Here is a 20,516-nt window from a genome sequence, read left to right as displayed (position 1 = left end):
TGATCTCCGGTCGTAGATCCATTGTTCGGGGTGCTTTGGTTCTTTTTCGCTGAGCGGCTTTAAAGGTGTCATACGTGAGGAATAACGGCAAACGAATAACTTTACTGGGATCCTTTATACAACATTTAAATATGACCTACTGACACAGATACGAGAAGGTCATGCTGTCGTAGTGAAATTAAGTAAGAATAATTTTACTTTTTTTCCAATCTGTACCCCTTATCACCACTCTATTCTCGTGTTTCTGACCAATTACTAGTAAATAAAAAAAAGTTAATAAATATAACAATCACCCTGGCAACAGATTCTCTTCTGCTGTCTCCTGAACACTAAAGCTCTTTTTAACCTTGACACATCCACTGAAACAACATCTAACAATAACTTTTTCCACAGATGAGGAGGGACATGGTGGGGTGGTTACCTCATTAGTGGGAACATAATTCTTTTTAGTTGCGTGTAACATGATTGTTAAGGTGAATGCATCATCTTTAGTGCGGACTCTCACGGAGAAATCTTTCAGAAAGAACTGCACAGTTTTGAAGAAGTCTCTCACAGAACTGCTTTCAAGTTCTTTGCCGAACAGAAAGTGTAAATTATGCTCATGTCCGTCTCATCCTGATTATACTCGTCGCCACGTCTCCCCCGAGGAGAAGTGTTTATACGAACATGAGAGCACCGAGAACATACGACAACTTGGGAAGATTTATGTTGTATTTTTATTCTGGAGTAGTTCTCAAAGTGAAGTGGCTATCACGTCTGCGGCACAGTCATTTCTGTCACCGCGGAGATTCACTGTCGTCTTCTGCAGGTGAAAAGTGTTATTGAAAATGACTCCGTTGCCCAAAGTGCTGCACTGTAACAGAAAAATTACATACATTTAAAAAAAATGGGAAAACCCAACATCTCACATTCACAGGGCTATAAAACCGCAGCTCACACTGCGTCAAAGGCCAAGAAGACAAAAGTCACAACAGATCCTATTAATGAATCTGATAAAAAATAATAACATTTGTTTTAACTACATTTAAAATAGATTTAAAGTCTCACTTGCAGTTTTTATGTTTATCACTATGTTAAATGGCTGTGTCTGTCAAGGCCATGACCTAGTCCCAACACCTTCATGTGGACCGTACCATCTTGTCCAACAGTCAGACACACACATATTATGATTTGTAAATATAAGGGAAATGTAAATAAATGAGATTTTTATATAGCAAAATATTTAAAGGTAACAACATAATTAGTTCAATAGACAGTGCAGACATTAAGTTCAATATAAATAACAACATAATGTTCATACATTGAAGTTAGAAACTACATTTAATTTTCACTTTGGAGCAAGAATCAGAGCAGCCTTGTCAGCTCTGATTGGTCTGCGCTCTCCGAGTGCTTTTCTAGATTTCATTTAATGATCAACTGACTGTTATTATATATATATATATATATTTATGTTGGTTGACAATAATATAAGATCTAAAACATTATGAGACTTAATGATAAACCTCATCACTATGTTTATTCCAACCACCAAATCAGTATATATTTGTATATAGTAGTTGTTGTTTTTATACGTATTTTGAAGTAAATGTGTGTCCATTGTGTTACTTGCATACAGATAAAGATACAACTGAATTTGGTTCCTTTCTAGTGATTCTTAATATGAGAATATTAGTGAGTGTGCCAAGTTTTCGTTTGGTCATGGATCAACACATTTCTTCCTCTTTATTTATAATTTACTTTTTCTCAGTTGGTTAATCACAAGGCGGTGAACAAGGCATATTTTAATGACTTTTATTTAGTGCATTTGCTCTTTCTCTTAAGGGATTAATGTCTTATTTCTATTGTGTGTGTTTTGTAATGTTGTTGACTGACTCTATAAATATATATGTGTGTGTGTGTTTGTGTGTCTTTCAGATTTCTGCTGGTTTTCAGCTGCTTGGTGTTGTCTGTGTTCTCCACCATCCCTGAACACCAGAAGTTTGCCAATCAAAGCCTCTTCATACTGGTAAAACCTCATCTCACACACACTCACACACACTGACGACTACATCAGCATCTATTTTCATGCTCTTCCACACACACACACACACACACACACACACACACACACACACACACACACACACACACACACAAACTCTCACGTAGTACAGTACATCTGCATGTGCTCACGTGCTATTGTTATGTATGCTCTGACAGCTACGAACGCAGGTGCGAGCATTCAGGTGTTGTTGACTGCGCAGGAAGTCTCAGCCTCAATCCACTAACCTTAATAGCTATCCCATAATCTCTCCTCCTCCTCCTCCTCCTGTACTTTAGGTAATGGACACTTGCTCTCTCCTTCCTTAACCTGAATTGTCATCTCTCAATTGCCCGTTCTCCCCTTTCTTCCCACCTTGCTCTTCTTTACATGTTATTTAATGGTCTGCTTTCACTCTGTTCACTATTTCCATCAATCAGTCGACCATTAGCAGGCAGTCACCCATTAGTGGACTTAACTTACACGGTCATTCCCTCTAATGACATTCAGTGCACCTTAAACTGCCTGTAATAATCATGAGACTGACTGAGTGTTGTGTTAATGGGCCCTGACTGTTATGGTGTAAGCTTTAGGATGTTTGGATCGAGGGATGCGCCATATTGGCCTTTTTACCGATGTCTGATATGGCGACATATCGGGAATGCTTGTGCGGGTATTTCATTTACTCCTACTATGTTTTTTTATACATATGTCGCAGCAGATGTGGTTATAAAAATATCTTAATTGTGCAAAATAAATAAGCAACAACACTATAGCAACTGTAGGGGGCGCTAGCATAGAAGGTGAGGAGGTGGCAGCTTACTTTCAGCCTACTATTTTAGTCTTTAGTCATTTATCGGTGGATCTTTGTGTGTTTACCAATATCTGATAATACTATTTTAATATTTGCATATACCGAATATTGTGCATCCCTATTTTGATCTTTTAATGAAACCTTCCACATATGAAACTAAATCATTTTTACCTTTAAACCTTAAATATACAGTGCAATTAGTGTGTGTTAAAATGGAGGTGTGGTAGTGTAAGGCTTCCTGTCAATCATGTGGAAAATATACACATCAGTAGATATTTGTGTGAAGTTAGGCGCATTTACTCACAGACGGATGCCTTAAATTGAGTAAAAATCTGATATTTGATGACTCACCTTTGATTTTTCCCCCTTATTTTGAGGATAAAGCAGTAGATAATCAACGAATTAACTTCCTTTTGTGTGTGTGTGTGTGTGTGTGTGTGTGTGTGTGTGTGTGTGTGTGTGTGTGTGTGTGTGTTGGCAGGAGTTTGTCATGATTGTGGTGTTTGGTTCCGAGTACTTCATCAGGATCTGGGCGTCGGGCTGTTGCTGCCGATACCGAGGATGGCAGGGACGGCTGCGGTTTGCCAGAAAGCCCTTCTGTGTCATAGGTCAGTGTGTGTGTGTGTGTGTGTGTGAGTGTGTGTGAGTGCATTGCATTGCCTGAGGCGAGATTCCCTGTCTCTTCTATCCACTGTCACACAACACACACACACACACACACACCACAGTGGTTTCTAGAAACAAGTTTTTAAGTAACTCCTCAGACAAACAAAGCTTGTTTTCCATGAAAAACAGAAATACATTTGTCGGACAGTCCTGTGGACGACAAGAAAATGAACACATTAATAAACAAGTAATAAAACACTATATAGCATGTTCGTTCACACTGCAAGCAAAATTTACAAAAAACTAAATAAAATACTCTGCAGTGCAGTAATAAATTATACTAAAGTAATAAATGGAAAGAAAAAGGTCAAATAAAACAACAACTGTTACTTGACAGATCATTAAATTTGACACGTTTGAACTTCCATACACTTTCTTTTTTTCTGTCTTAACTATTATTATAATGGTAACACTTTAGATTAGGGAACACATATTCACTATTAACTAAGTGCTTACTAATATAAGTAGCATACTAGCCCTTTATTAGTAATTATTAAGCACGTATTAACACCTTTTTCTACATAACCTTATTCTACCTCTATTACGACATAAATTAAGTCTTTTCCTTAATAAGGTGTTAATACGTGCTTAATATTTACTAATAAAGGGCTAGTATACTACTTATATATGTTAGTAAGCACCTAGTTAATGGTGAATATGTGTTCCCTAATCTAAAGTGTTACCATGATATTATAAGGAATGTTCATTTTGATTCATAAACAGTTTATATGGAATTCCCTCTATGCCTAGAGCCGGCTCTTTGTGTGTGAATGTGTTTGTTTACGTTTTATTCTCTGTGTGAAAGCTAAACTGTAAAAGCACCTCATCATCACTCCTCTCTCTCTCTCTCCGTCCCCCGCAGACTTCATAGTATTCGTGGCGTCACTGGCTGTGATCGCTGCAGGAACGCAGGGCAACATCTTTGCCACCTCAGCTCTGCGAAGCATGCGCTTCCTGCAGATTTTACGCATGGTTCGCATGGACCGGCGGGGAGGCACGTGGAAACTACTGGGCTCGGTGGTTTACGCTCACAGCAAGGTGGGAATCGAGAGCCTCTTGTTTACTTGATTTACATTGATTGACGACTCGCGCAGACGTCGATTGTGTTGTTTGTGTTTGAGTGTGTTGTGTGTGTTTGCAGTGCATGCTGTCAAACTGATTTCTGAACGTTTGTTTGTAGTGTTTACTTTGAGTGAGGACATATTATTGTGGACACTGTGCTGATGTTTGACAGTCAGGTCCCAGTTCAAATGTGATGATGATGATGAGGAACTGATGCATCAGCTCTTTAAGCCAGTCCAGATGTGTTGATGATGATGATGATGATGATGATAATGGGAATTGAAGCATTAATGATAATCAGTGTGGTCATGATGGTAAAGATGCTGTTCAGCTGTAACTGATACTTCCTCTTGTTTCTTCTCGTCTTCTCTCTCAGGAGTTGATTACAGCTTGGTACATCGGGTTCCTGGTCCTGATCTTTGCCTCCTTCCTGGTCTACCTGGCAGAGAAAGACAACAACACAGAATTCAATACCTATGCAGACTCCCTCTGGTGGGGGACTGTGAGTACTGCATAATGGGCACACACTCTCACACATAGTTGTGTTGCGTTGACTTTAGAGGAAATTACATTATTTCCTTTATTTTTTTTTCATTTCCTGAAGTATCCCTTGCTGCATACAGTAGAAGAAACCTTTCAAAGCTGAACCCAGTGAACCATGGAGTTCATCCACATCACATTTGAAATCCCTGACTCTTACCCTAACCTCACTCTAACCTTAACTTAAACCTTACCTCACACTTTTTCAATTTAAAGATGCAGTAACTTTTGTCTGTATTTTGTTGTTTTTGTTGTTGTTGATGATGTTGTTATTGTTTGTATATGTGACAACGTAGCATTATTTCTGTGTTGCCTTCACCCTTCATCTTAAAAATGGGCGTTTGATTGACAAAGACTTGATTTGAGGGAATGTTTGTGTGTATACAGCGGCAGCACAGGGGCCGACAGGGGCTTATCCCGTCAAACTGCTGAATATCTGAGCTTTCTGATCAGTAGAATTCACCTCTGTGGATGCCTTTTTTGTGTTTTTAGTCATACCAGATCAATTCTGCTCCATTTATCTCGTCTAAACACTGATGTTGACATTATTGACATAACTTTATATTTACAAGCTTTACAAACATTGTAGGGACATTTGTTTTGGATAGGTGACATTACATTGTGTGTGTAAATGCGTGCGTCTTCTCTCCCAGATCACGCTCACGACTATTGGCTACGGTGATAAAACCCCTCGTACGTGGCAGGGACGACTCCTCGCTGCAGCCTTTGCTCTTCTTGGGGTCTCCTTCTTCGCTCTCCCTGCTGTACGTCTCCCAAGATCGTAATTATCGATTTATTTATTATTCATTGGCCGGGTGTTGACTTAAAGTTTGCCTCACAGGGAATCCTAGGGTCAGGTTTTGCCCTGAAGGTTCAAGAGCAGCACCGGCAGAAGCATTTTGAGAAAAGGAGGATGCCTGCTGCCAACCTGATACAGGTGATGACCTCAATGAGATTCATTCATATCTTTATCTGATGTGGTGGTGTTTTTCAGGTGGGTTGTTTCTGAACGGTCCTCTGTGTTGTGTGTCTTTGTTCAGGCTGCGTGGCGTCTCTACTCCACCGATGCCAAACACTCCTATCTCACGGCCACGTGGTACTTCTACGACAGCATGTTGCCCTCGTTCAGGTAGGCGCTCACATCTCTGCACATGAGCAACACTGGTTGACTGAATGTGAAACTTGTCGTTGTCTTTGTTGGTGTAGTAAATGATGACAGAGATGATTAGATTTGCTCTGGAAAATGAAAAAGTCAACTGCCAAAACTCATCTGCTCATACTTTTATGTTATTACCATTTTTGGGCAGCGGTGGTTTTGACAGAAAGCAGTAATGTCCATTTCCCTAAAATTATTATTTCAGAATGAAATGGTTGCACTTTACAGTACAGTCACAAGAGTATGGTGATTATTTTGTAACATGGAAAACAATATTATGGTAATTTCTTCTTATTTCTATAGTAATCACTACAGTAAGTAAGAATAACAACTTAATTATACAGTCATTTGATTCACAAACATATTTATTTGTCACAGCACTTTGGCCAACTGTGTTGTCTTTAAAGTGCTTTATAAATAAAGTTGGATTGGATTGGACGGTGTAACACTCATGACATGCAGCCTGTATTAATTCTCACTATCATGTTATTATGTGGATATTACTTTGGAAATACCATGGTATAATTGTGATATTATCTAATTTTTTATCACACTATTTCAATTATTATTATCAAAATAGAAATAATAATAATAATTAATAAGATGGTATTACCATATCTGTTACCATGTCATAACTCCACTGTGATGCAAAGTGTTACCATTTCAAGTCTATTGTCATTACTTTTGTTCTACGCAGTGGTTTCTCATATTTTGCTTTTTTTTTTTTTTTTTTACATTAATTTGACTAATTTTTGTTTGCTTAAAAGAAGAGGAACATGAAAAAACGTGTTTCACATTCAAACTCTTTTATTTTTTCTCTTCTTTTGAGTTTTTGGACCATTGATTTGGCCTTTTTGTGAGGTGTTGATTATTCATTGTTTTGTTTTTTTTGTTGATTTGTCATGTCATTTTTGTTTTTTGTTTTTTTTGTTTTTTTTTTGTTTTATTTGTGCACGTGGGGTGTCAGAGAACTGACGCTACTGTTCAGTCACCTCCAGCGACAGCGCAATACCAAGAAGGTTCTCCCCAACTCCTACCACACGCTGCTGTCTGGGCTGCGGCCCTACAGCTCCCCCTATCTGTCGGGGGACAGGTATGCACACCACCACCACCTCCACCACAACCACCACCTGCAGCCGCCTCGCAGTACATCCAGGTGGCCAAAAACAAACTCATGCTCACACACAGCAAAGGACATACAGGAGGACATATTCAACACATGCACTCTTACCAAAACCTCAAGGCTGACTGCTTCCGGAGATTTCTGCATGGACGTGTTTGGTCTTTAACAGTTTTTCACTAACATCTAATCTGAGACCACTGTGTTACAGGATCCCCCTGCTTTCTGCATTTCTGTCTGCTTTGGCTCATACCCTCACCCATCTCCACCACCTCCCGTTGTTCACTCACCAATTTCCTCTTCCTGTCTTCCTCCCTTCTTCCCTTTTACATCCATTGTGTCTTTTCCCGTGCCATCCATCCTCCATCCTCCACCTGTTCTCAGGAAGGCAGAAGTCCCATGCAGGTTTGTTCTTCATGAGCTGTGCTCGTCGTTGCCAGGATGTCCATAACAAGTGTGAATTTCCTGTATTTGTTGTTTGACTAAGTGACTGGTATTGTAAAATGGACTTGTGCATGCATTAGACACGAGAAGTGAGGAGCTGCTCTCAAACCATGCCGTTAAATGGGCTGTCCTGATGAATATACTCGGGTGACTACCTTGGCATGATCCTTCCCCCGCCAATGATCAAACCCTTCTTCCTCATTCGTCACTAAGCGTGTCTCCATAAACCAAAAAATGCCTTTTGGAAGTTGATGAAATGAAAAGGCTATTTGGACTATAGAGACGTTACACTTCCACCCTTCCACCTGACCTGACTCACTCTCATTCCCTGGTGCTTCACCCCTCTTACCTTTTACTTCTCATTGGTTCACCATGTACCCAGGTTGAGTCTGAGAACTTCTCATCCCCCTCTCCCCTCCTCCACTCCTTCCATTCCTCGCTTCCCCTCACCTCTCTCTCCCTCTGCCTTGTGTGTGTCCCCAGTCAACTGCTCTCTAAAAAGCGGGGTTTCTTCCGGATTCACACCGGTCGCAAGCAGAGGTATCCACGGCAACAAGCCTGTGCACGGGGCACGCTAAAACGTCACAGATCAATAACACCACTCCCCTCACTTTCCCCCCCTACACGGTCTTGTCTCGTTGCCTGAAACCCTCAAACCTTTGTGGGCCTGTGCAGTGACTCCCCCACTGAACAGTTGGCTTATTTGCAGTGATGGATTAATCCAAAACCTTTAACAGGCACAATACTCAAGTCCACAAATGCTTGAGTGAGGTTGTTTCTTCTTGGTCTTTGTTTGAGTGCTGAAGATACGGCTGAATTTAATTGCTTTTGCTTGAAGTTATGATAAAACCATGTGTTTAAGACATGACAGAAATCTTATGGTCGTTTGCGTCCATCAAACGTCTAAAAAAAAGGAGTAAGCATCGACCTTTCAAAAACTGAATGATTCAGCATGTTGTTCTGTTTCATATAAGTCACATGGGCCTTTTCTATCCAATCAGTCCGTTTGTGCTTTAAAAGGTTTTTAAAGGGCAACAAAAGCCTCCGTTGCATGCCATATCATTTCAATGATTTGGAACGACTGAGCCGAGTTAAGGTGCTGAATGCACCCAAATCATTTATTTGCATGCAAAGGTGTTCTCCCCCCCCCCTCTCTCCTTTTCCCTCCATTCCACCTGAAACATTTCAGCCTGCTCGTATGTTATGGTGTTTCTATTAACATCCTCTCACACTATTTAAATTTTTAATTTAAATGGCTTGCTATAACACACGCACAACAAAGAGTATATCATCGAGAACAACGAGTGAGCGACTGCGTCTGGAATTGCTCTGTGGTGCATGACATTTGCATTTCCTTACAGATCTGTGACAGAGTGAGTAACATGTAAGTGGACGCAAGAGAAGTTAGTGGTCCTCAGACCGTGCTTTGACAGCAGAGTATGTCGGAGAGAGCTTTTTCGAGCCCTTGGCTGTAGAGAGTCGTTAAAGTGCTCAATGAGGTGCTTTTTGTACGGCTGCTCGTTGGAGCCGATATTTTGATGCTCATCCACATGGTTGGAGCGATAAAGGCAGTGTACCTGGGTCTGATGGTGGGTGGTATGCCATCCCAGCAGGGCTGCAAGTCTTTAATCAGGTCTGATTTTGCTGAATTGCAATGTCAGACGCATTAAATAAGCAAATCTTTAAGTAGAGCCTAACTCCATCTTCAATAAGTCAGCTAGTCTGAAGACAAAATGTCTGTTTTGTTCGTGTTATGTTTGTCAAAGAGGTTTTTCTCAAAATCAGAGGCCACATTTGTTGTCGTCACATCACATTTACTAACAACTTCTTTTCTAACAAGCTCAGGCTGCCCCTCTGCTGTTTCCCTTAACCCCCCCCCAACCAGGATTACACAGTTTAGATTTCCATGAAGGTCAAAGGCACGGACATTGTGATCATTCAGAAAAACAAACTACCATCGACCTCAGAGATGTTTGACTCTTTTATGTTTTCGCCGTCAGCGGTAAAATGGGCTTCCGGGATCGTATCCGGATGAACAATTCCCGATCGTCCCAAACCAGTCGAAACAAGGCGTCGCCACAGCCTCCGGGCTCCGGGGTCCGACGCTCCCCGAGCCAGGAGAACGTTCCCGATGTCACCAGTCCAGGGAAGGTCCAGAAGAGCTGGAGCTTCAATGACCGCACGCGCTTTCGCACCTCGCTTCGCCTCAAGCCACGACCTCCAGCTGATGGTAGGCAACACTTTTCATCAACACTCTGCAACGACAGAATCTTTGAATGACTTCCATACACCTTGGTCTCATAGAGGGGCTTGGCGAGGACAGCGTGGAAGACAAATCCTATTGTGACGTGGCCATGGAGGACGTGATCCCAGCTGTGAAGACACTTATACGAGCTGTCAGGTGAGTTTGGACATTTTTTTTTGAACATGATAATAACAGATTTCCTTTAAATCTTTGTTTCCCCGAAAAAGGAGCAGGTCGAAGTAATAACTTTTCGTAGGCATACCCCCTGTTACTTTTTAATGTTTGTATTATAAATGATTCTATGTATACTCCTTACTGCACTACTCCCATACAGGAAAAACACAATTAATGGTCTGACGTTCATGTTTCTCCTCCAACAAAACAAACAAAACAACAGATGGGAAGTCTACATCATCATATTTCCTTCCTGTATTTGTTTAGTATATTATTTTTTAAATAGGCTTTTAAAGTTGATTATTGTTCCACTTAATTTTCTAATAGGTTTGTTAAGGAGAATTACTATTACTACAATCAATGAAATATCTTCAAATATCTATCAAAATTGATTATAACCCTATTATAAAGTTGAAATGTGTCCTCCTTTATGCCCCACACACAAATGATCCAATGTTATTACTAAACTATTATGTGATTAATATAGAAATAAGATCAACATAATAATACTCTTTTACAAAATTCTTACCATACTATTAGCATTATATATAGTATAGCAATTATTACAATTTATATTATATAATTTTACATATTACATATTATTACTATTATGTATGTGTATATATATATATACACATACATATATATCATTTGAAAAGAAAGATAATATTGTTTGCAACTTATAAACCATTAAAATATTGCCTGTATCCAACCACATTAAAGATAGGTAGGTATAATAAATGTATGTAATGTGTCTAAAGGTTTTCTAAATATCAAACAATGCAGTTTGAATCTTGATTTAAATATAATTTGCATCTCTTCTGATAGGCAGAGAATATTTTCATCCTCACGTTGAGCAGGAAATACAAATGTTTCGAGCTGTCACATCACAGCTGATGGTGATGGTGAACAAAACAAGCCCACTTCGGCCTCACAAACATCCCCCCGCGTGTGCATTCAGACAATGGTCACGTCTCCTGGTATTTACAGCCTGAAATAATAGGTGAACACGCTGCTCCTCCATTTAGAAGCTGTGCCGTGTGCAGATTTAGCTGACGGCGTGGAAATGTCCACTTAGGAGAGGTAACTGAGCCCTCGTGCAGAGGAAGGGTTAGTTTTCCCATGTGACCTTGTCCCTCAGAAAGCCCGGTTCGGCTCATTCAGGCCAGTGATGTGAAAGCTACTTATGATGGGGTTGCCTCTGCGAGAGCACACACATGATTACGGTTCAGTACGACTATGTGTAGAGACATACGATACACGGTTTGGACAGAGGCGACGGTGATAAGAGCAGATGTGGTGTCAGCTTTGGTCTCTGTGTGGCTTCTTTTTCTTGTTATTCAGCAACTTTGAGCTGCAACGTTTCTGACTGTACACACATTCATAGAGACGCTTATTATGGGCACATTGAAAAAAAAACATTTGTATTCATAATACAAGGAGAGTGTGTTTTCCTGACATAAACACAGGCAGAATCTTATTTCTGAGGAACTGGGGAAGTTTTGAGCTAAGATTTGAACTATACTTTAGGTTAAGGTTAGGGATAATCTGGTTTTAGTCTGAGTTTATTGGGTTTTGGTTTCCATGAGGATGACTGGTCCTATCTAGGTCAGTGTTTATGCCAGAAAAAAGGGTCCTAAAGAGGTAATAAAGTGGATTTTTGGCCATTTAAAGTACGTCATTAGGAATCTTGCATTCCAGGAAAAGTTTATTGAGTTTGTACCTTAGTTTTTTTTTATAGTTGCAGTGACTGATCTACATTTATAACGAAACACAGCATTTGGACGACACCATATGATAACTTGTTTCATAAGACATCTTTAGGATTGTTTGGGCATTTTATTCATTCCTCACATGGTTGTGGGTTTGAACCCAGACTCCCTCTTTCTGCATGAATCCCTGAAGGTGAAGCAAATGCCTTTCACGCACTGGAGTTTCTGCTGCTTTTAGTTTGTGCTTAAGCGTTTTAGTAGGAATGCAGTTTTGGGTAAAAGCTAAAAGGGGACTTTAGAGTCTCGGGGATTAAGGGGACACTCAATGGCAGTTTCAACCATTTTTTCCCACTTGGTCAAATGAAGAATAAACTTAAAATCATTATGATGCTGCTGTTTTAATCCACATTCTATCTATGTTAAAACTTGACAGAAACACAGTAAAGAGCAGTGTAGGGCTTTTATTTTCTTTAAAGGATTTGACTTTGACATGGACTTTTTGTAAATTTTATGAATGTTTTACAATCCCAACGACCTCCGTTGTTGTTGGAATGAGACTTGTATCTCAGATCTGCCGTCTGATGATCGAATATCACATTTCATCTCAGGAAATTAGTCAAAAACTGTGTAATTTTCAGGTGAAGTGATCACAACAGAGTCTTTGATTCTCTGTGTGATTTTGAATCCAGCCATTGATGGATGCTAGATTCTTCTGTTGTCAAAGAATACATGCAGTTTATATCAGTCACCTGGAATATTGTTTTCACTTGTGTGATTTAGGTGTTCCCTTACTTTTGTGCGAGCAGTGAATAGAAACACCATCCATTCACATCACGTGGTGGACTCACCGTCAAGGAACCAGGTGCGTTTGAACATGAAAATCCGGCTTCCTCCTCAATGGACAAACAGGAGTATATTATCCCTTCCGCTGTTATGCCACTGATAGGATATTATATGATCCTCCCTCAGCTTTGCACTTGACTCAGCAGATCGCTCTGACCTCAGCTGCTCTGCGCCGCAGACAATAGAAGAGAGGGAGTTCCTATAGATAGTGCAGGTGTGTAAACAGCAGGTGCTTTACTGTATTAACTCACACTCTCTCACACACACACATGCACTCGTGTGGCGTCTTGCAAAAACTTCTCCAACTGATGCCTGTGAAACACAGGATATGCACAGCAGGCTTTTAGTGCTGAGACTTCATTTTGGAGAGATGAATGCACTTTCTCAGCTGTCTGGATGCGTTCTGTTTATGAATGCACATTTGTTGAGGGCAGGTATTAGGAAGCAAGAGGAGAAGAAGAATTAGGAGAAGAGGATGAGGACGGGAAAACTAGCGTCTCTGTGCTGTGAAAATCCAATAATGCACAAAAACAAAATTTCTGCACGTTTGCAGTCTTGCATGGAGTCTACTTTATGAAATAGTTTGAACATGCTTACTATTAATAACCGTTTAATCTTTGCTCGCCGTCATCACTTTTTCCGCTGTAATATTTCTTTAAACGCGGTGATTACGCAGTGTATTTCTCTGCAGGAATGATTGAGCACACATACTCCAGCTTGTTCATTAACCTTTCCCTCACTTAGCTGGTCGCCATAGCCCCCGTAATGGTTCACTGTACTTGGCCCAACTAGCATATGTGTCAGCATTAAAGTCATCTTTAAGTCTCAGATAAACCACTGCAAACTCTCAGGGATTCACGTTTGCTGAACTGCAAAAAAAAAAATACTGTATCGGCTCCAGTTATGCGAGCGTTTTGACACTTCCTGTCTCTCCGTTGGCCTACATCTCAACCTTCTAACATCAGGAAGGAACATTATCTTTCACTGAGCAGTGCCAGCTGTGCTCCACCACGGCTCGTGACTGTTGTCCAGTTGCTGGAAGTTCTCTGGGTGGAGATGGGGTCACACTCACACCACACATACACTACCGTTCAAAAGTTTGGGGTCACTTAGAAATGTCCTTATTTTTGAAGGAAAAGCACTTTTTTCCCCCAATGAATTATAACATTACATATTATTATTATTATTATTATAATATTATAACATTATAACAATTAATCAGAAATACACTCTATACATTGTTAATGTGCTAAACGACTATTCTAGCTGCAAACGTCTGGTTGTTAATGGAATGTACATAGGTGTATCGAGGCCCATTTCAGCAGTATTGTAATGGTACATTGTGTTTGCTAATCACATTAGAAGGTTATTGGATGATGAGAACCCCCCCCAAAAAGTTATTATCATCATCTCTATTCATTTTGCAACTCTTTTGATGAATAAAAGTGTGACTTTTAATGGAAAACACACCAAAATTGTATAGGTGACCCCAAACTTTTGAACAGTAGTGTATAATAAAAGACACTTCATCGACTTAGAAGGAATCAGCGGTTTATAGGAACAACCCCCCCCCCCCCTCCTTCACCGCTACCACCACTTTCCAGCCTTTTGCTTCACCTGCACCTGAGACCCACCCTGGAAAAAAAAACAAAAAAAAATCTGCATCTACCTGCAAAATAAAAAAGATCGCCTACAAAATACCTCAAATGCAGGAGTCATCAAGAAACCAAGAGTGCTGTGTTAGGGGAAAGTGGGCGCTGACAGCTGCTACATCGCCAGCTGTAGAACCTTACTCCTCCTCCTCCTCCTCCTCCTCCTCTCGCTCCTCTTCTCCTTTACCTGCACCTTCTCCTATTCTTGGCCGCGACACAAAGCTTGCGTGTCGTGAGTGGCTTTGGTAAATGCAAGCGCTGCAGGGCCTGTGGACAAAGGTTACAGTGGTTATTTCAGAAAATGACCCCCTCTCTTACAGGTTCAGATTACACTTGGTCGTGCTTAGCTGTTGTGTTACAGTTATAGTGTGTGTGTGTGTGTGTGTGTGTGTGTGTGTGTGTGTGTGTGTGTGTGTGTGTGTGTGTGTGTGTGTGTGTGTGTGTGTGTGTGTGTGTGTGTGTGTGTGTGCTATTTGTGGCATTCTGCATGTGTGCGGTTGTGTATATTTGATGATGTGATACCTTCTCACTCTTTCACTTCCTAGACCTTTGATGTGAGTCCTCCTTTTGTGTGGGTGGGAGTATTACAGTGGACTTAGTCATCTGGGAGAGAGAGATAGGATTTCCTTCGTTAAAAAAAAAGGAAAATACTCCCCCTCTCCCTTCCGCTTACTCCTTCAGCTCCTGCCAGCTTGATTTTTTTTCACGCAATCAAACAAATGTTGAGATGACAACTTAAAGTGTCTACAGTATCTCCGTGCTTCCGTATCACAAAGACGATGCGTCACGTCCCTGCTTCCCTTCCTCCGCTCCCGTTTCTTACTATATTTGGTACATCCTTCACTCTCTCGAGCCTAACGTGTGACCGGAGCGGCTCCGTCAGAGGATGTTTTCAGAGCGGATACAGTAGTGCTGCTTCAACATTCTTTCCCAGTGGTGGGGAGTGATGATGAGCTGTGCACACTGGGAGCAGACGCAGCTGTGGTCCACCAGTGGCTCAACATCGCGGCTGTCACACTGACAAAAGAGCAGAAACAGGGCGACGCGCTGACAGTGTGTGTGTGTGTGTGTGTGTGTGTGGATTTATGCTAATTGCTGAAACAGCAACTACTGATAAGCAAATGTTTCTGGGAGATGTTGTCACCGTCACAATGCACACGCACGGTTAAATAAGGGGGTTGCTCTTCTCTCTTTACGGGGCTGTTTGTGAATGATAAGGTCCCACCGACTGTAATTAATCTTATTATCACATTACTGTCCTGCATTATACGTCCATATGAGGGCTGTGAGGCTCTATGACGTCCACCACAGGAGCAATAAGGTTTTTTTTTTATTATTATTGAAGATGCACATAGGAAAAAATTTACAGAACATCACAAAATAATACACTCTATGCGTCATATTTATAAATAAAAGAAAAGGACAAAAACTACAAGTCGTAGACCCCCCCCCCCAACCCATGACCGCCTTCTTTCCAGCCACTAGCAAAATGTTTTGTTTTATTTTTTTTGATGCACGTGTAGGATCTTGAAGTTCCTTGTGGCCAAGAGGAAGTTTAAAGAGACGCTGCGTCCTTATGACGTGAAGGACGTCATCGAGCAGTACTCTGCGGGACACCTGGACATGCTGGGCCGCATCAAGAGTCTACAGATGCGGTAGGGCTTTTACAAATGTGATTTACAATGGTTTTTTTTTTTATTGTTCATTACTAATCATTGGCGATATGAAAAAAAAAAACTTTATTTATTTGTTTTGTCTCATGAATGTAGAAAAGAAACCAAAACAAATGGTGTTACTGAATGAATAATCGTTTGACAGGAGCTTAATCAGCATTGTGTGAACTCCATCCATCCATTATTTACCACTTTATCCTCTACATGACGACACTCTCACACCTACGGTCAATTTAGAGTGTCCATTGACCTAATCCCCATATTGCATGTTTTTGGACTGTGGGAGGAAACCAGAGAACCTGGAGAAAACCTAGGCAGTGCTCTTGCCTTTGCAGCAAGAAGACCTGGGTTCAAGGGTTCTCCAGCTTCCTCCCACAGTCCATAAACATGCAATATGGGGATTAGCTAAATTGGACACCCTAAATTGACCGTAGGTGTGAGAGTGAATGGTTGTTTGTCTCTATATGTGGCCCTGTGGTGGACTGGTAAAGCCCTATGTCAGCTGAGATAGGTGCACCTCCCCGTGACCCTCATGTGGAGGATAAAGCAGTAGAAGATGGGTGGATGGACACACTACAGTTTACGTCTTTCTTGCGTGTCATATGGTGAGAGGTTGTCTTTTGTGTAAAAAGGGTGGACCAGATAATCGGACGAGGAGCCGCTCAGTCGGATAAGAAGACTCGCACGGAAAAAGGAGAGAAGACTCCAACAGAACTGGATCCACTCGATGAGCTGAGCATGATGGGACGTGTAGTAAAGGTGGAGAAACAGGTGATGGAAGTTTTTTTTTTAACTTAGTTTGCATTTGTAAGACTTTGGGTTCCAATTAAATCATAAAAACATATGTCAAAAGTAAACCTCTTTTGTACACTCACGAAAAAAAAAGGAAGTGCTAAATAAAACTATTAAAGGTGCCATATGTAAGAATGTGGCCAAAAACAGTTACTACATTTAAATTCAAAATACCGAGGACTTTTGGGTTTCGTTTTCTGACGTAACTGGCAACCCGTGGTTGCTCAGCAGCTGAGGCTCTACTGACTGCAATGATTGGTAGACGGCGGTAGGTGGCGCCACATGCCAAAACATGATTTCAAAACATAAACATGATTTGCAGTCTGCAAAATATTTTTTTTAATGCAAATATTTTGTCTGTACTGTTGTTGTTGGTGAGTTCAGTTTGTTATATGAATATTATTCCTGAGTCTCTGTGACATATTAGGAGGATTTTTTTGGCCAGTTGCTTTAGATTTTTTACATAATGCACCTTTAGCTAATGACAATTTTAAAACCATTACAAACTAGAAAAGCACTCGGAGAGCGCAGACTTCCGCCAAGGCAGCTCAGCCCCCTCAAAATAGCGATAAAAATAGTGATAGTGTCTACGGATCACGCCCAAAATGTAATCCTGAAAATTTCATCCAAATCCGTCCGCGACTTTTCGAGTTTTGTTGCTAACAGACAGACAGACAGACAAAAAAACTCCAAAAACTTTGGTGAGAACAGGAAATGTCCAGTGCAACCTCTTTACAGCTCCCAATTAGCTTATATAGTTAATGAATCATCAGATGTTTTTGTAGAATGATAAGAAAAGACACTTGTCTTGTCTTGTGTCTCCACACATCAAACAGCTCTTCTTGTGTCTTTCTTAGGTACAGTCCATAGAGAACAAGTTGGACATTCTGCTCAATATCTACTCCCAGTGCCTAAAGAAAGGCTCCTCCCAGTTTACCCTGTCCTCCCTCCTGGACCCCGACCTCACGTCTGACTACCACAGCCCCACGGACCAAAGAGACCTGTTTCCCTCTGCAAACACACTCAACATCTCTCAGTCCGACACCGGCAACCTGGACTGTCTGTGAGCTCAGAGGCTGTGGGGTCTGTCTGAACAACAAAAAAACCCCACAGTTCATCTTCCTTTGGCTGAGTCCTCACTCTGAGCAGCCACCCACCCCCACCCCAACCCCCACCCCCATCTCAAATCTACATCCTCATCCATTTTTCTGAATGAGTTTCCATAGCTGATACAGACTAAAGCTGACAGAGCCTCAGCCAAAGCTGCTCACCTGCCTCAGACCACTACATGAGCATGGAGATGGAGAGGACACTTGATTACTTGACTACTGAACCACATTCACCCACTCACCTCATGCTTAATGTCTATACTTACATTCAAGCTTTCGACTGTAGATAATCGGACTTTTTGAGTTTTAAAGTTTTGTAAACTTTTGGAGAAAAGTTTTCTTGCCATTATGTTTTTTTTTTTTTTTTTAAAGTGGCGACTTGAATCAACTGACTGAGCGTTTTTTGACTTAACTGACACCAGCCATAGGATATCATCACAATCCTTGATACTGTGGAACAAAATTGTACATTCACACCTTTTCCTTAGAGAAAATTAAGACGAAAAACCCCAGTACAACAGGGCTTTGTTCCCTGACCAGAGGAGCCGTCCACTCAGAAATAATCTGCAGACTCGGACACGCGCAGCCTGGGCTGAGAGCCAATCCTCAGCCTAATGTCCGCGGCGACCAAACAAAAGGAGTTCTGAAATCCTGCGTTAATCATGTACACTTGTCACATGAAAACGGCTCCGTGAATGTGTTGGACTGACTGTACGTCGTTGTTTGTTTGGACCTTCAAATCCTCAGAAGAAGTGTCTCCAACAAGCCCACAAGCAAAAAACACACACACTGGCATTAATGTTAGGATTTAATAGACAAAAAAAACTTTTTTTGTCATGCAGCCCCCTCTGAACTCTGCATGTGACGACTCCTGTAGATAAACCACAGCAGGCGTCAGATCAGGTTTGGACGTATGAGGGGGGGGTGATTCCTCTACACGTGTTACATGCACTGCAGAGACTTTATTTTGGTCAATTTAGAACAAGTTTGAGCCTTAACAGTATCAGAGATGAGCTCTTCGCCGACAGGCGTTACTGACAGTGAGCTTTCCTCTATTTTGTCTTCCTCGTTTAATGTACAGTAAATTGCTCTGTGCTCATGGACAAAACTGGAGCATGCACACACACACACACACACACACACACACACACACACACACACACACACACACACACACACACACACACACACACACACACACACACACACACACTTAAATACTTCAGCACTTGACAATAATACCTTTTTTTTTTTGCAAATAAAATTATTATTTTTCTGATTTATTTTTTAATAAACTGTAATTATGTTCATACACTTGATTTTGATAATAGCAATGTTTTTAACTGTCGTTAAAGTGAATCCTAGGACTTAAGTTAATGCGTAGATTAGACAACGATCTTTAAACACGTGGCACCTTGCGTCGCGAGTGTAGCTACACACAGCGGATCAGGTTCATTCTCTCACTCACACACTCACAACAACAGCACGTCATGTTTGTATTTCACCCATCGTTTTCTAGAACTCATCACTTTTAAACGATTGCTGCCAGCTTCATCCAAGGAAACCATCCTGCGTTTGTCCAGTGATTCGTTTTGATTTTTGGTTCAGAAAAGCCAGTTGACCTCAGGTGCTCCACTTCTCCATCAAACCAAACCTCGACTTCAAACAGTGAATGTACTTCATTGCTCCATCCAGTGACTGTAGATCTATTTATGAGCTGATGCAACATTTTCCCATTTCGTTTCACAGAGAAATACTCGGTACGTAGCTGTATTCTTTTGGCCTAAATGAAAAGTTTTTTGGTTTTTTTTCTTCAGTACTGTCATGTTTCATCATCACCTGGAATGTTAAGCTCTATGAAAATGTCTGTGAGACCCTTGTATTGCATGTTGTTGTTAGTGGCGGCCCCAGTGTTAGAAGAATGACTGTTTAAGTCTTGAGTCAAGACATGAGAGGAAATGACTTGTGCCTTCTGTGTCCTTGTTCTGTGACTGATATGGTGCGGGCCTTATGTCCACACAAGGATAGCCATGCTCTTTTATTTTTATTTTTTTTGATGAACGCACAGTTATAGTCTTTTACGACAGTTAATATTTTTTTCGTTGTTAAAAAAAGAAGAAAAAAAAAAGTAGCAGGAGCATCTTGCATCGACGTCCTCTCTGTATGTGAACACCTGTCAGATCTGCAGGCTGCAGGCACCGACATTTTCTTTGTATCGGCACAGGAAACTCTGCAGGCATGTCTCCTCTCCTAAGCATGTCACACTAGATCAGAATGGCTTCCACACAACTACCTCTGAGGCCACTAGGGGGCACTAGTCTAGGAAACCAAGTATGAGAAACAGTAACTTGATCGTCTGAAATGACCGAAATCTATGCATGACTCAATCTGCACGTTCTCTTTTCACTCTGTTCTTCCTCGTGACGACGACGTCGTCGCCATCCGTTGTTGACTGACTTGCTGCCATTTGACATTCCAGCTCGTTTGCCCTTTA

The 20,516-nt window shown here is 41.1% G+C and overlaps 1 protein-coding gene across 1 annotated transcript in view; it reads left to right on the top strand.

The window, feature by feature from the left end:
- The window catches only part of kcnq4 (potassium voltage-gated channel subfamily Q member 4), a gene marked incomplete at both ends in the record, with an annotated part of 45,820 nt that extends 27,840 nt beyond the window's left edge, over window positions 1-17,980 (top strand). The window contains 15 exons of the mRNA XM_083899501.1: window positions 1,915-2,005; window positions 3,316-3,442; window positions 4,363-4,538; window positions 4,939-5,064; window positions 5,756-5,866; window positions 5,944-6,039; window positions 6,143-6,231; window positions 7,226-7,351; window positions 7,763-7,783; window positions 8,306-8,362; window positions 9,823-10,052; window positions 10,127-10,223; window positions 15,972-16,103; window positions 16,754-16,892; window positions 17,771-17,980. Of these exons, the coding sequence (XP_083755627.1) occupies window positions 1,915-2,005; window positions 3,316-3,442; window positions 4,363-4,538; window positions 4,939-5,064; window positions 5,756-5,866; window positions 5,944-6,039; window positions 6,143-6,231; window positions 7,226-7,351; window positions 7,763-7,783; window positions 8,306-8,362; window positions 9,823-10,052; window positions 10,127-10,223; window positions 15,972-16,103; window positions 16,754-16,892; window positions 17,771-17,980 (1,828 nt within the window). The remainder of the gene's footprint in view (window positions 1-1,914; window positions 2,006-3,315; window positions 3,443-4,362; window positions 4,539-4,938; window positions 5,065-5,755; window positions 5,867-5,943; window positions 6,040-6,142; window positions 6,232-7,225; window positions 7,352-7,762; window positions 7,784-8,305; window positions 8,363-9,822; window positions 10,053-10,126; window positions 10,224-15,971; window positions 16,104-16,753; window positions 16,893-17,770) is intronic.
- Window positions 17,981-20,516: the final 2,536 nt, after the last annotated feature.

The sequence above is a fragment of the Microchirus variegatus genome (genome assembly GCF_963457635.1).
Source record: "Microchirus variegatus genome assembly, chromosome: 13".
Taxonomy (NCBI): domain Eukaryota; kingdom Metazoa; phylum Chordata; class Actinopteri; order Pleuronectiformes; family Soleidae; genus Microchirus; species Microchirus variegatus.
Note: the sequence above shows the minus strand (reverse complement) of the source record. Positions and strands in the feature narration are given on the sequence as shown.